This window comes from Spea bombifrons, chromosome 7, assembly GCF_027358695.1.
Source record: "Spea bombifrons isolate aSpeBom1 chromosome 7, aSpeBom1.2.pri, whole genome shotgun sequence".
Lineage (NCBI taxonomy): Eukaryota > Metazoa > Chordata > Amphibia > Anura > Pelobatidae > Spea > Spea bombifrons.
This window is the reverse complement of record NC_071093.1, coordinates 3,025,424-3,040,569: the sequence shown is the minus strand read 5'-3', so window position 1 is coordinate 3,040,569 and position 15,146 is coordinate 3,025,424. Positions and strand designations below refer to the sequence as shown.

Genomic DNA, 15,146 nt, shown 5'->3' with positions numbered 1-15,146 from the left:
AATAGGCAAACGTGAAAATACGCTCGTAACCCCTTAGTGGCCGGACCGGAATATTTGTACAGCGCTGCAGTATATGGGGGAGCTTTATCAAAACATTGCTAGTATTTGCTGTAAAATATCAACGTACAAAACTCCCAGGTTTCATGTTTTTGTGTACAGAAAAGTACAGCTTTTAAGTAACGTTTTCCTGCAGTTTTTGGGCCTTGCACACTGCATATGAATATTATAACCCGGGATTAGAACAAAACAGCGCTACGGAGTCTGCTGGCGCCATATAAATAAATGTTATGTATGGGTTCAGCAATTACAGATGTTGTATGTCTATCTAAAGGAATGTAAGGAAGTTTTACTTTACTGAGAGGGTGGTAGACGAGTAGAACAGCCTCCCAGCAGAGGTTGTAGAGGCTACTACAGTCCGCAAATATAACCATGCATGGAATAGGCACGTGGTTCCTGAATCTAAGACAAGAAACTGGCGACTAGAAGGGGCCGAACGGGGCCGATCTGCCAGCTAATTATATGTTTCTATGAATGGATGTCAAGTCCATGCCATTAGAGCTCCTATCGGGCCCAAGCAGCTCTGCAGAATATTTCAAGTGGAAACGCTCTGCAGGGCGCGGGGAGGTTGCAGGTAATGGTATTATTTATTATTTTTTTGGAATCTATAACTTTTCCTTGAACAGGTTGAGGACGGCGGGCGGCTCACACCGTGTCACACGCGGAAACGTGGCTTCCGTCCTGATACACGGAGCGCGCTGTTACAATTTGTACCTTTGTAAAGAGATTAGAGGATTGCGCTAATCCTGGTTTAATCATTTAAGACCAGTGAGTAGTCGGTGGCTTCAGCCTGCAGGAAGTTAACCCCTTTTATGCCCAGGGGGACGTGGCATCACAATGTATATCACTGTCTCGCCCTCTGTAACCGAAGGGTTAAAGATAAGACGGACAGGAACTTTTTCATTAAAAGACATTACCCAGCCCCTGCTAATCTCTCTAAGCTTGCACTGTGAGAGGGCGATAAACCAAAATTGTTATCCAGTCCATGGTATGATAGATCCCAGCCGCAGCATCTAAAGATAGAGCCGTCCACTGTCGCTTGTGGGTTTAACCCCTCGTGCATCATATGCCTGACTAACGGTCTCAAATTCCTAATAGGAATTTCCAATCTAGGATGGAGAAGTGGTTCCCTTTAGACAGGTAGCAGTGCGTAGAAAGCGCTGCCCCCTGTAGTAAGTGGGATGGATAAACTCATCAGACACTCGGTTATACATCCCGCATACTCCAGGGGGCAGCACTGTCCATGTTCTGGCCAATAACATGTGAAATTTATATGTCTCCCCCAAAAGAAAGGCCAATGTGTCCTGCAGGGCAGATTGTCATCAGAATTGCACCAGCCTGAAAATCTGGTTATTGTCAGAGAATCCTGGCAAGGGTTGCAGTTCATGGTATCGGTGGATTTCCCAGCAACCCAACTAGAGACTCCTGTGTGTATCCGTCCTTAATGAGCAAGTGGGGGAGCTGACCATACAATCTGAGTGATGGCCAGAAATCTGTGTGATCTGGTACCTATGGCTTGTGAAGCCAGCCCTGCTCTCTTGGATCACCCGTATCCCTTCAGACCCCGGGCTATCTCTCTGTATTTACCCAGGCGTTGGTTTATCACATATATTATTATTTGTAATAATGATCGGTTAGTGTTTAGCCTTCTAATCCCAAGAGATGGCTTCAGAGTTTTGGGCTATAGATCTTTTACGCTGGCAATCACACCATGAAATGTATGGTTTCATTTCGCAGCTTGCACTGCCCCCTGGTGCCCATTTGGAGTACAGCTGGCACAGATTTGTTACAATGTTCCTTTAGATAAGTAACACTACATAACATTATATAACACTATATAACATTATATAACACTATATAACATTATATAACATGCCAGTCTTTGCCACACTCAAGATCAATTAAGATTATTTTATGTGTGACACCGTTTTGCATGTCATGTAGGGACAGGAATTAGAGATTTGTACATATATATTTTTTTAATATATGTTCTTAGTGGTTAAAGTTCACTGAAGGGGAAGTACAAAAACGCAGTATGTAGGAAAGGGTGTGAAGAAGGTACCCTGGCCCATAGAATTTACAATTTAAGTGCAAGATTGTAAGTTCATTTGAGCAGGGTCTTCTGTAAGTCTAATTGTTGTGTTATATACCACTTGTCATTTCCTCTTTACCCATTGTACAGCGCTGCGGAGTATGATGGTGCTATATGAAACAATAAATAACAAACATAGTAAGCTCACTGTTCAAGGAGAGGATTGCTCTGCAAAAATGCGTGCATGCATCCTAACAAACTTTAATCAGTCAAATACTTGAACACAGGTGAACGCAGTTCCCACCTATTCACATGCACAGTGCAGACGATGTGCATGTAAGTGCTACCAGCTGTCCCAATGCATATGGTACATATGGCTGATTCTTCATACAGTCCTGGAAAACGCAGGACTGTTGGAAACTATTTGGAAAGTCATTGCAAGTGGATCTGTTGAGGTTGCGGTGTAGCACACGAGGCTGGGTGAATTATTTTGTACTTCCCACAAAGGGTTACATTTGTCATTTTGTTGAGTATGTGGTTTTTTTTCCACTTGCTCTCTGTGGCCCCAAAATATTTGGCTGAGACGCGAGTCCTTTATTACTCACCATTAATCCTTAATATAGACACCAATCACGCCAACCCGCTGCAATGCTCCCTGGCCCATCATTAGCTGCTTTTCTGTGCCCGTTAACAGGCTGTGATTGATGATGCGCCATTTTCTTGATTGGCCAATGTTGCCAACAATGACCTCACTCCTCGAAGCGAATGAAATCATTTTGTGCTGCGAGGCTCCTGTAATAAGGATCAGGGCTACCATCAGGGGGACAATGGATGGGCTCAGGCCAAGCTCTAGAGGTAAAGTCTATGAATGATATAGAATGTTACAACAAAACATATTGTTTCTCAGGGTTCCGTAGTCATATACCTGGGAACTTGACCCGGAGTCTCCAGGTGAAGCTCTGCTCCCTGGGTCTCCGGGTCACTTTCCTCTTTCTCCAGGCAATGTTGAGTCGTTTGGTTGTGCCCACTCCAACTCCCTTCTATACTCACCCCTCTTAAGGCAGCCTGGGGCTAGAATGGCCATGTGCACATGTACCCCTGCCCCAATCCGAGACCCCACCCGAACCAGCCCCCCAAAAGAAGGAGAGCTCTGGGTGGCCCACCCTGGCAAGTTTCTAGATATGATGACATAGTATACACATATGGTGGGATTCCAATACACTTATATTGCTGGTTTTGATTAAACCGGTTCATTCTGTAAAACAGAGGATTCAAGAAAAAATCCCAAAAGATCCACTTTTAGATCCCCCCTCCCCCCCGGAAGGATGAACCTTTTCTCCTGCGTATATCTAAAAAATGTAATGCATATAATTGTTTATTATACAATAATGGGCAAAACAACCAAAATTCTATAGGATTTGATATAATAAATGCAATTGTAAAAAAAATATTATTTAACTAGGAATAAAGACTAGTCAATGTGTGACTAAGAGTCATAGGAGTTGTAGGTCAGCTGCCTGCCAGCTACCCCCTGTTTCAATGGTTTATTTAAGATGATGTCTGATGCCTGGGGGTGGGGAGGAATAAGTATTATATTATCATTTAACAAACGGTTGTGCTAATGAGCCCTTTCACACCTCAATCCCTAAATAATCTCTTAAACATATTGACATTGATGTCGGCTCAAAGTACAGAGTAAAGAACAAACACTTCACGTCACGTTTATTCTCCTTCTGTCTGCGCGCGGATCTGGAAATCTTCTATTTATATGGAGGAAAGTACAGTAGAAATGACGACCCATCTTTTTACAGAACAACATAAATCGGGGCGTCAGAATGTTTCGGGGGGTAGCAGCAGAGAGTATTTGTGAGCCCCCTTTATGAAGGCTATGTTTACACGCTAACACTAACATTTTATTTTTAAACCCGGAGGTCAGTGGCTTCTCGGTGAAAAAAACAAAAAGCTGCTCGGTGCCATTCGTGCCAAAATGCTATAGCGCACACTAGGTCCCTTCTTGATTTATTTTGGGGGCCCCCCTCACCAGAAAACCGGTCCTGTTGGGGACCCGGCTCCATCGTGCTATTTTCGGTGTCATGTCAAGTTCTGTGCTCTCCGTGTCGTACAGATCGTTTTTCGCACACATAAAAAAACATGTGAGCAACACAAAAACAGGGCAATTTGTGTTTAATTGTCTACCCCATGGAAGCTGCAGCCCTTTAGGCTGGCGTGATACAAAAAAAAAAAAGTTAATGTATACACCGGATACCTGGCCTAAAAGCCTGGAGCAAATATACATTTAAAAAGTGCATTCCAGCAAGCAAACTTTGTGACCACAAACAGCCCCGGACACACACATGACAGCAGGGGCAGTAGACGTGGGTTTAGGAAAAAGTATATATAAATATGGGAAAAAGGTGAATTCGGTGTTTAAAAGAAAAATAATGCATTCTATGTGAACAGTTTAATTTATAGTCCAATATCATGCTGTTTCTATACACATTATCGGGGCTTTTAAGGCTGTAGAACCCTGCGATCCCCTCATACCCAGCAAACACTCTGAGCATCTCTATAAGAGGGGCATCAGGGATTTGGGTCCCAAAGCAGGACTGGCCTCCCTAAGGTGAGACAGTTGGGGGGAATGTATAGCAAATAACATGTTTTACTGAATTACAAATGGTAAAAAGCAAATAAATACAAAATCCAGAAAAATACAATAGCTGGTAAGGAGCTTTGCACACAGACAGTCTAAATAACACAATTATCAAGAACTTCTTAATTATTCCTATTTAATGGCGGCTGCATCCTCTTCTCCGGCTTTCGGATAACTGTCACCGCAATCATTTCTAGAGCGGGTCCAAAGAGCCATGAATCTGCCGATGTCAGTTATTGGTCTATACAATGGATCAAAGGTCTACGGTAGGATTTGCACTATACAGGTAAACCTGCTAATGCGTGGCCTTGATGGTTACAGAGGGATAGTTACAGTGGCCTTGAGATAAAGTCCAAGGCTACGAGAGATAAAATTAGGGGCTCGATGTTTACATTTTATTTTTTTTATGAAAAAAGTATATATGTATAGATAGATAGATAGATAGATAGATAGATAGATAGATAATGGATAGATAGATAGATAGATAGATAGATAGATAGATAGATGATAGATAGATAGATAGATAGATAGATAGATAGATAGATAGATAGATAGATAGATGATAGATAGATAGATAGATAGATAGATAGATAGATAGATAGATAGATAGATAGATAGATAGATAATGGATAGATAGATAGATAGATAGATAGATAGATAGATGGATAGATAGATATAGATAGATAGATAGATAGATAGATGATAGATAGATGATAGATAGATAGATAGATAGATAGATAGATAGATAGATAGATAGATAGAAATTCCAACTGACTTTACCTTTGTATTGTTTATAAGAAACTATTGGAGAATTTATATTTACAAAAATAAACATAATATTTTATGAATTTTTTTTTTTTACTTTTTATAGGAAAAAGTGGTTATCAACTTTAAGCCGATGTAGAAAATACACCGGTTCTGATGTGTGCTGGCAGGTTGAATACTTAATAATGAGGTCATAGCGGATTACTTATTATTTCCAGCGCTGATGGCCTTGCACAGATGAGTCCTGTGCAAATATTTGCTTCAAATATATCCCGTAGCCCTGTACAAACCCCACGTGATTGGGAACCAGATGGTTAAATTAATGTACAGAAAATTAATCTCTCCACCTATTTTGGTACTTAATCATTCACAAAATCTTTATTATGACTCATTTATATAAAAGTGGGAAAAATACCCACATTTTTTTAGATTTTTACCCATCATAAATTGTATATACCGTAGTTAACACAAATGAACAAACAAATCAAATATTAAAAGGTGCGTATCATTTTTTTCCTAAGCTGTATTTCTTTTTAAAATTTGACCTTTTTCTGCATACAATTTTCCCATTTGCTATGGATTTCTTCCATTATTTTTTATTGTTATTTTTAAAGGTGTTATGGGATTTTTTTTTCCATTTTTTTAATACTTTTCAAGTGTGGTCTAGGCCAGAGGTTACTTCTGATGGGCATCGCACTGACTCATGTGTGCACCATGATTAAAAATAATCTTGGGGTCTTTCCAGAGTAATTTTGACATCACAGAAGTTCCCTATTTATTATTATTATCTCCCTACCTGCTGACTTTTGCATTGATAAGGACAAAATCAGGAACAAGTCCTGACAATTTCAGGACTGTTGGTAGCAAGTAACAGGTCTGGATGACACAGTATAATAATTATAATTATATAAAAAAAATACTCTTCAAAAAATGCAATATATATTTGCAAGTTTTAATGCCGTAATTAATAATAATAATATATATTATTATTATTATTTATTTATTTATTTATGTATTAGTTCTTCTTAGTCTGTCAGACCCTTTGAATGTAGGGACTGTAAGAAGTGCTGCGGAAATTGTTGGCGCTATATAAATAAAAGATAATACATTTTTATATTGATGGATTTGTGTCTTTTTTCACCCTAAATCACCATGGGACAGACGTATCATGACATGCCTCTCTCTTCCCTCTGAGGAATGGGAGCCTTACCCAGAAGAAGCATTTTCTTACATTATAGCAGCGTCTGTGTAAATAAAAGATAATAATAATAATAATAATATGCATTCCCCACACTTTATTTTCACTTTGCAAAACTACTGAAAAAGTGTTAATTTCATTCTAGGTGCATTGGATGAGCTGACTGAGTAAATATAACATTTATTGCAAAATGTGTTCAGAGACTGCTGGACTTTGTCTGTTAGTTTAGATCAGCCCATCCTGCCCTGGGTCCAGGAGCAGCTTATTCCCCCCCAGTAAGCAGGAGGAGGTTCCAGTTCCTTGTCTTTTTTATAGACTAAAACAAAACACTGCTGGCCTCAGCCATGTTGACTCCTGCATCTAGGAGCTGCTTGCCCCCTCTGGGCAGGGGAAGGGGCTTCTGGCTGCTGCAGGCATGCAGGGGGGCTGTGACCCAGGGGAGGACAATCACAGGGGCAGCAGCTGAGGAGGTCCAAGGAGAGAAGAAGATGAAGACCTTTGAAGATCTCCCTGGACCTTCCCTTCTCACCAACATGTACTGGTACTTCGTGAGAGGATACATTCTGCACAGTCACCAGTTACAAGTAAGAAACTTTGTTACAAGTCCTGCTGCTGTTTCATGATGCAGACATCGCACTCACACTGCTAACATTACAGCTGATTTACATACATATAGAAATACAATTATTATATATCTGATGGCTCATTAGTCTCTTTTCTGCTCACTAATCAGACTTGCAAAATGTTAAAACTTATTAGAAAAAGATTTTTGTTGATTTCTATATTATTGCTCTCTATTTAAACATTTGGTTCAAAAGAAGGACATTCAACTCAAAAAAGAAGATATATATATTGAGAATGCTGCTACATGGCACTGGTGGATTATCTCTCACCACAATGTTTACAAATAAAATCGTGACAGGATACAAACACAAATAAATACATTCACCTTTTTCTCCTGAAAATGTAGTTCTATATTAAGCATTGGTATGATATTCCTGGCAAACTGTATTTTGTATCTCAGAAAGAATGTGTGTATTCTTTGGCTTGCTTCTGATTGGACATATGTAGCCATAGTTTGATTGACTGAGGATGGTGGGAGTTGCAGCCAACAAAAGCCCCCACGGAAGACATCTCCATTCCAGCTCGGAATCAGCGAGTGCTCCAGACGGCGGGCTAATGAGCTCCCCGTGTGCGCATGCGCAAAGTGCTCCCGTTTATTTCAATGGGAGCTCTTTTCTGCCGTTAATTGTCTGCAGCCAATCAGTGGTGGGAAACTTGGGACAATACTACAATAAATATATAATACAACAATAAAGTATTTACAATGTACTTTCATATGCATTGTTAAGGTGGCTCCCTGTGACTCTGAGGTGTCCCTTAATATGAACTGTATTAATATTATTTATTGTTTTATATAGAGCCAACAAATTCCGTAGCGCTGTACAATGGGTAGACAGCACATAACAAGTAGTATATAACATAAGAATTTGACTTACAGAAACAACAGGTGAGGAGGGCCCGGCTCAAAGGAGCTTACAATCTAGAGGGAGTTAAAGACATCATTTAAATCTGGCTTAGCATATATTCTATGACATACCGGACCCTGCAATAACTCTTAGGTGCCCACCTTTCTAATAGACACGTGACTACGGCTAATCCTACCTCATAGAGTCAGTGACCTGTCTCATAGACTGTTATCTGTCTAACCTTCTGCTCATGCAGCAAACATCAGGAAATTCCTGCACCGGCACACCCTCCACAGCATCGAAGGCATTATAGCTTCTTAGAACATGCGGGTTTCCTATGGACAGCGTTCTTATTTTAACCCCCGACGATTCCAGAGCCCCCTCCTTAAAGTTTTAAATATCTAATGTTGCAAGAGTTTACATAAACCAGCATGTTAAGAGTTAAGATAATTCCTGAGTTTTGCCAACATTCTGAATACCCAAAGAAGGATACATTTTTTTCGGAGGTGTTACTTAGGATCAGGGCTTAGTTATTATTTATTGGTTAACATAGCACCATCATATTCCGTAGCGCTGTACAAAGGGTAGACAGGACATATAAAGTAGTGTATAACATAACCATACGACTTACAGAAACAACAGACGAGGAGGACCCGGCTCACAATCTAACAAGATGATTTATCCAAATATCCCCTTCAGCCTACGAATAGATTGTAAGCTCAGCAGCGCAAGGCCCTCTGAAGTCTGCTTTATCACGTGTCAATCTTACTGCTGATTTTGTCCACTTTAGCTGGTAGTTTGTTACAGCGCTTCGGGATCTCTATAAATAAAAGAAAATGTAACTTAATTTATTCATTGAGACATTTATAAGAATGAAGAATTTAAAGTGTGAAATATATAGAATATGTTTGGTGTTTATTGTGAAACTGCATGTGTTTGGAGATGGTTGTTAAAGCAACTACACTAAACATATATATATATATATATATATATATACTCTCTCTCTCTCTCTCTCTCTCTCTCTATATATATATATATATATAAGGCTCAGTGCTTGACGGGTTTAAAGTAACACGGTATCTTCTTCTATCAGTTAATATACAAGAAGCGCTACGGACCGCTCTACAAAACAGCTCTTGGGCCGTTTAAAATGGTGAACATAGCCGACCCCGAGATCCTGCAGGCCATGCTGAGGCAAGAGGGCAAATACCCCATGAGAACGGAGATCGATATCTGGAGGCTTCACCGGGACAGCAGGAATCTTCCTTACGGACCATTTACAGAGTAAGTTAAAGGCACCTGGAACTGTTAACCCCTTTTTTCCCCCATGTTATCACGCTGGAGTGGATTGTGTACAAAGTCATGCGCAGCGTGGTCCACAATATATTAGCAGTGATACAGTGTTGTCGATTACTCAGTGCCATACAGTTATTCCTCCCCATAATGCTGCCGTCCTCTTTTGTGTCAGCTAGACTTGTGCATTCGGATTCGTACACATTTAAATGTTTTACAAATTTTGCTTAATTCGTTATTTCATACGAACATCAGAAAACGAGGAGAGGATGTCTATTCTGCCCCCCCCCCGCAGTGTTTGAATAATGTTACCCCTTATGTAATGGTAACATTAAAAGGTTTGGCGCAAGTTAAGTCTTCATATCGACAGCAATAATTATTAATTATTCTACTCAAAAGCCCCTTTAGCTCAGAAATCTGATAGGATTTACTTAGAAGAGTAGAATCCCAGAAATATTTTTCCTCCCCAGGATTGGGCATAAGTGGCACACGCTCCGTACTGTTCTGAACAAGAGGATGTTAAAGCCGGCGGAAGCGATGAGCTACGCCGGGAGCATCAATGACATCGTGACGGATTTTGTGGAGCGTCTGCAGGCGAGACGCAGGGAGAGTCCTTCCGGTGACATGGTGAACGACATCGCCAACGAAATGTACAGGTTCGCTTTCGAAGGTAACCAAAAACCCCGAAAAATAATAATTACCCCTGGGGGCCAACCCAAGAAAAATCGCATTCACGCCCATTGTCTGGTTGACCGATCGGCTCGCGCGTGTTTGTTCTTCGCTCCTAGGGGTGGCGTACGTAGTATTCGAGACCCGAATTGGGTGCCTGGACGAACAGATCCCCCCCGAGACCCAGAAGTTCATCGACTCCATCAGCTTGATGTTCCGGAATTCCGTGTTTGTCACGTATACCCCGAGGTGGTCGTGGAAACTTCTGCCGTACTGGAAACGGTACATCGAAGGCTGGGATAACATTTTTGAGTTCGGTGAGTGCCGATTGTGTCGCCTTCTCCTTACTGTCCTTCAACCTTCACGTGTGACTCCATGTCTAGAACACCTTCTAGGGGCTTAAGAAGAACGATGTTCTTCACCTGCTTTCTTCCAAGCCCTACCTATTTTCAAGTATTGGCTCTAAGAATGAGCCATTCCCATGGCCAGTCCTGCTTGTTTGACCTGACGTGATGCCAATGGTGATATAAATTGTACTTCTTCCGGCACGCGTTCTTATACCAGATTGGCCCTTGGACCTCTAGCCATTTGGCATCCAGATAATCCAAGTAATAGGATGTGGCTTAATTATAATGGGGGGGGGCGTACAACGCCTATTAATATCTCCTTTTGAGCTTAAATATAATGAAGACAAGCTTGGTACCCCATACCCCTCATCCAGTACCCAGCGGGATGGCGGTTCCGTGTAATATTTCTTCTATAAATATAATATGTGTGTTTAGAAAATAATAACTCACTGCTTGATCGTTCCACTTCAGGAAGAAAGTTAGTAGACAAGAAGATGGGTGAGATACAGTCCAGGCTTGAGAAGGGGGAAGAGATAGAAGGAGAGTATCTGACCTACCTGCTTTCCAGCGGCAAACTCACCAGCGATGAGGTGTACGGCAGCGTGTGTGAGCTGCTCCTAGCCGGGGTGGACACGGTAAGGCGGTAACGCGTATGTCTCTGATACTTTGTAACGCGGTAAAGGGTTAGCGTAAGAGGGCAAGACATTTCAAGGAACGCTGCCACAAACAAAACATTGGCAACATTGGCGGGCCATTCGACCTGAAGAGGTCCTTAATGCAACTCTTTTTCATGGTTTCTCAAAGTCTTGGGTTTTTTTTACATATTTTTTCATGTTGGACCAATAAAAGTTATCATTTTTGACTAAGACCCAGTTTACTAACAGGGGAGTCAAGGAACAGACCCCATTATGACAAGGTGGTATCGAGACCTACAACTTGTTCATGGATAGTTGGGTTTTGTATGATTTTTATATATATATATATATATTTTTTTTTATTTTTTTTTGTATTTTATCACACTTTTTTCAGACTTCCAACACTTTGTCCTGGGCGTTGTATCACTTGGCACGGGATCCAGAGCTTCAGCAGACCCTGTACGAAGAAGTCATTAACGCAGTTCCCATGGATCGCAACCCAACAGCTGAGGACATCACCAACATGCCCCTGCTAAGGGCCGTCATTAAGGAGACTTTGCGGTAGGTCAGGGGGTCAGGGGCAATATCGTGACCATAGCTGGTTTAAGGTGTCGGGCACAAAGCTAAAAGATCTGTAAGACTAAACGGGGTGAAATGGGGTCAGTGCTGAACCTGGTTATATTTTCTGAATGGGGACAACTGGGAAAATTGGCTTTATAAATGTATCAAGCAACAGAATCGTCCAATCAGCAGAAGCCTGTGAAAGTCCTCATCTTGGACCCATTCCAGTTTTTGGAATGGGGTGGGTTCCTGTGCCCAGGTAATCCTCAGATATTAAGGTGAAAGTGGACAGGGGAGGGCTGGCAGCCTAAGGCCTGGGGGGCGAGTCAAGGGAAGTGGCTCCGCCCCCTCACACTCACCTTTCACCCCTCACGCTGCTCCCATCACTATGCGGCCATCAGACTGCTGGAAAACCGATCTAAACGGCCGCTGGGTGCTGATGCCACCGGCCGGCGCTCCTTTAATCCTTTTTTTTATTTATTTAATACGCCGGATCGGCTCGCCATATTAAAAATAAATAAAAAAAAGTATTAAAGTAGCGCCGGCCGGCAGCATCAGCACCCAGCGGCCGTTTAGATTCACTTTCCAGCAATCTGATGGCCGCATAGTGACGGGAGCAGCGTGAGGGGTGAAAGGTGAGTGCGAGGGGGCGGAGCTTTCACCCCTCACGCTGCTCCCATCACTAGGCAGCCATCGCATACGGCCGCTGGGTGTTGATGCCGCCGGCCGGCGCTACTTTAATGCTATTTTTTTTCCCATTTAATAGCCGATCCGACCCACGTCGACATGGCTGCAGAGACGCTTTTATCTTCACGATGAGGTTCTATCACGTTCTAAATAATTCTCTTTCCCGATAGGCTTTATCCTGTGGTGCCAACCAACGCCAGGCTTGCGAGCGAGAAGGAAGTGGTGATTGGGGATTATCTGTTTCCTAAAAAGGTCAGGTGACTAATAACCTTACATTGATCATATGGCGCCTGCAGATTCCGTAGCGCTGTCACAGAAGAACAGTATTTTACATTGTTACGTAAAGACACATTGGTGCAGAGGAGGGCATCGTTCTCGTGATCTTACAATCTATTAGGTGGCTAAACGGGAATGAAATTAAAGGAGAAAAGGTTTTCAGATTTCAGATGTGATAATCCTTTTTTCCATGTAAATTTTAAGCCGAGCCCTTTTTCTCGTTTTACGCAAAATCCTTTAAATGTATAAAATCACTTTTAAAAAGCTTTCATGCTTCGTTCACAGACAGCGATGGGACTGTGATGCTATCCTTCAGATATTAATTATTAATTGATATTAATTAATGAGTAAAGGGCATGATTACAATGTATTTCTTTGCTCGCAGTCTCTTTTTGTGTTGGCTCATTACGCAATAGCCAGAGATGAGGCAAATTTCCCCGAACCCGATTCGTATCTGCCCCAGCGGTGGCTGCGAGACGGAGGGATGAAACACCATCCGTTCAGCTCCATTCCCTTCGGCTACGGGGTGCGCGCATGCGTGGGCCGGCGGATTGCTGAGCTGGAGATGCATCTGGCTTTATCTCGAGTAAGTTCTAAACGTCCAATGAATTTAATCAGATATTTTAAATTGGAAATATTATTAGCTTTAATATGTTTATTAAATGAGGAAAATTATTTATAACTAAAAGTTTTTTTAAAAAAAATGTTTTTTAAAAAAATGTTCAAATTTAACAACATTTTGCTACATTTTTTGTTAAACCTAAACACTATTAACCCTTCTCGTTCCTGTTTGATTCTTCAGATAATCAGGACGTTTGAGGTCAGACGAGACCCTAAAGGGGGTGACATCAAATCCATTGCACGCATTGTTTTAACCCCTAGCAAGCCGATTAACTTACAGTTCTTGGAGAGAAAGCCTAGCAGTGTCTAGACTACATCTGACAACGAATAAAAATATTTATTTTCTTCCTGCCGAACTGCTTACGTCGGAAACGCTGGGATACATCACAATCGTCAGAAAAAACTCATCTTCTGAAAGCCAAAGCACTACTTTAATTCTGTAGATACAACAGTTTATAGATATACATATATATATATATATATATATATATAGCTATATACACACTTATATATATATATAGCTATATACACACTTATATATATATATAGCTATATACACACATATATATATATATATATATATATATATATATATATATGTATATATATAAGTATATATATCTGATCCTTTGGTGGAAGACATGGGTTTTTGATAATGAGCCCTTACAATATTGTATATTTAGTTTTTTACGGAAAGGATATAAATCTCTCCATGTTAACGTAACTATCAATTTCCTAATATTTTTGATGAAAACAGTAACTCTCTTTGAATTGTTATCTATGCCATACACACTGTATACAGTGCAATACATACACATAATAAAACAATAAAAAATAAGCAATTAAAGAAATAATAAACAATAATAAAAAAAGTGTAAACAATATTCATTTGTCGTGGTAATTGGATTGAAGATTTAGGAAAACGTGGACCAAATTTCACAAAAAGAAAAGTGTAGCAATTCTGGTGGAAAATGTAATCACACAAATAAAATACCCATTTCTGGTTTTTCAGCCTTCACAGGAAGCCGCTGCCTTGGTGTCACATGACGATCATTCACCTGCCTGTAGAATTATTTCAATGTGTATTTGGGGCTTTTAGGAACTATAGGAATGATATTTCCAAACATACATTTGTGAAGCTATAGAAGTGTAATGTTCAGGCAGAACAGCACCTTCAAAATATCGATTTGTTTAGTATTTTTCATGTATGCGTTAAAGGTTAAAACTTCTAAAGGATCGTAAAAATCATGGACCACTTGTCCCACTTGTCCGTTCCTTGAAAGCTGCCTGGTGTGGGTAACCAACAACTAGTGGCACGAAGAGTGAAGCGACAACACATCCACGGAGCACAGAGAGACTGTGCGGGCAGGCAGTTCTAGGGCACTGACAAGCTGTTTGATGGCAAAGATGGCACAGGCAAGCTGTTTGGGGGGCACTGAGAAGATGTTTGGGGACCCATGTGGCACAGACAAGCTGTTTGGGGACAAAGGTGGGACAGACAAGCTTTTTGAGGGCTAAGGTGGCACTCATAAGCTGTTTGGGGTGGCACTGCAGGAAGTGTTGCTTGGTAAAGTCAAGTACCCAGGGCAAGTTTCTGGTTACAGTTTCTACAGCAGAGTCTGTCTTCTGTATGAAACACAAAAAAGGTCAAACGTAGCCTTGAGCCGGTGAACGGTATCTGTGACAGATAGTGAATACTTTAATTTATTGGCTGTTATTGATTAGGAATTTTACGATGCACTTTGGGTAAAGTCTTGAAGGCGGGAAGCAGTCTTGGGGGGCATGTATCGGTTTGTTTCTCCTAAGAGTTGTATCATTCATGGATGATAAGTTGCCGCTGTCTATGACCCGAGCCATTTACCAGCGCTTGCCTCCATGGCGGTCAT

At 41.1% G+C, this 15,146-nt stretch overlaps 1 protein-coding gene across 1 annotated transcript; it reads left to right on the top strand.

Annotated features, from left to right (window-relative positions):
• Positions 1–6,993: 6,993 nt before the first annotated feature.
• On the top strand, positions 6,994–13,616 carry LOC128501616 (sterol 26-hydroxylase, mitochondrial-like). Its single transcript, XM_053471166.1, has 9 exons — positions 6,994–7,286; positions 9,265–9,455; positions 9,935–10,134; positions 10,253–10,450; positions 10,952–11,115; positions 11,510–11,676; positions 12,534–12,615; positions 13,025–13,225; positions 13,442–13,616. Exons 1-9 carry the CDS (start codon positions 7,047–7,049, stop codon positions 13,568–13,570), a joined length of 1,572 nt encoding a protein of 523 aa, XP_053327141.1. The 5' UTR covers positions 6,994–7,046; the 3' UTR covers positions 13,571–13,616.
• Positions 13,617–15,146: the final 1,530 nt, after the last annotated feature.

Excerpts from the sequence above, each read along its gene's own strand:
- LOC128501616 (XM_053471166.1), top strand. The coding sequence starts at position 7,047 with ATGTTGACTCCTGCATCTAGGAGCTGCTTGCCCCCTCTGGGCAGGGGA. Across the intron at positions 10,135-10,252 it reads GTACAGGTTCGCTTTCGAAG|GGGTGGCGTACGTAGTATTC; the intron begins GTAACCAAAAAC and ends CTTCGCTCCTAG. Across the intron at positions 11,116-11,509 it reads TCCTAGCCGGGGTGGACACG|ACTTCCAACACTTTGTCCTG; the intron begins GTAAGGCGGTAA and ends CACTTTTTTCAG.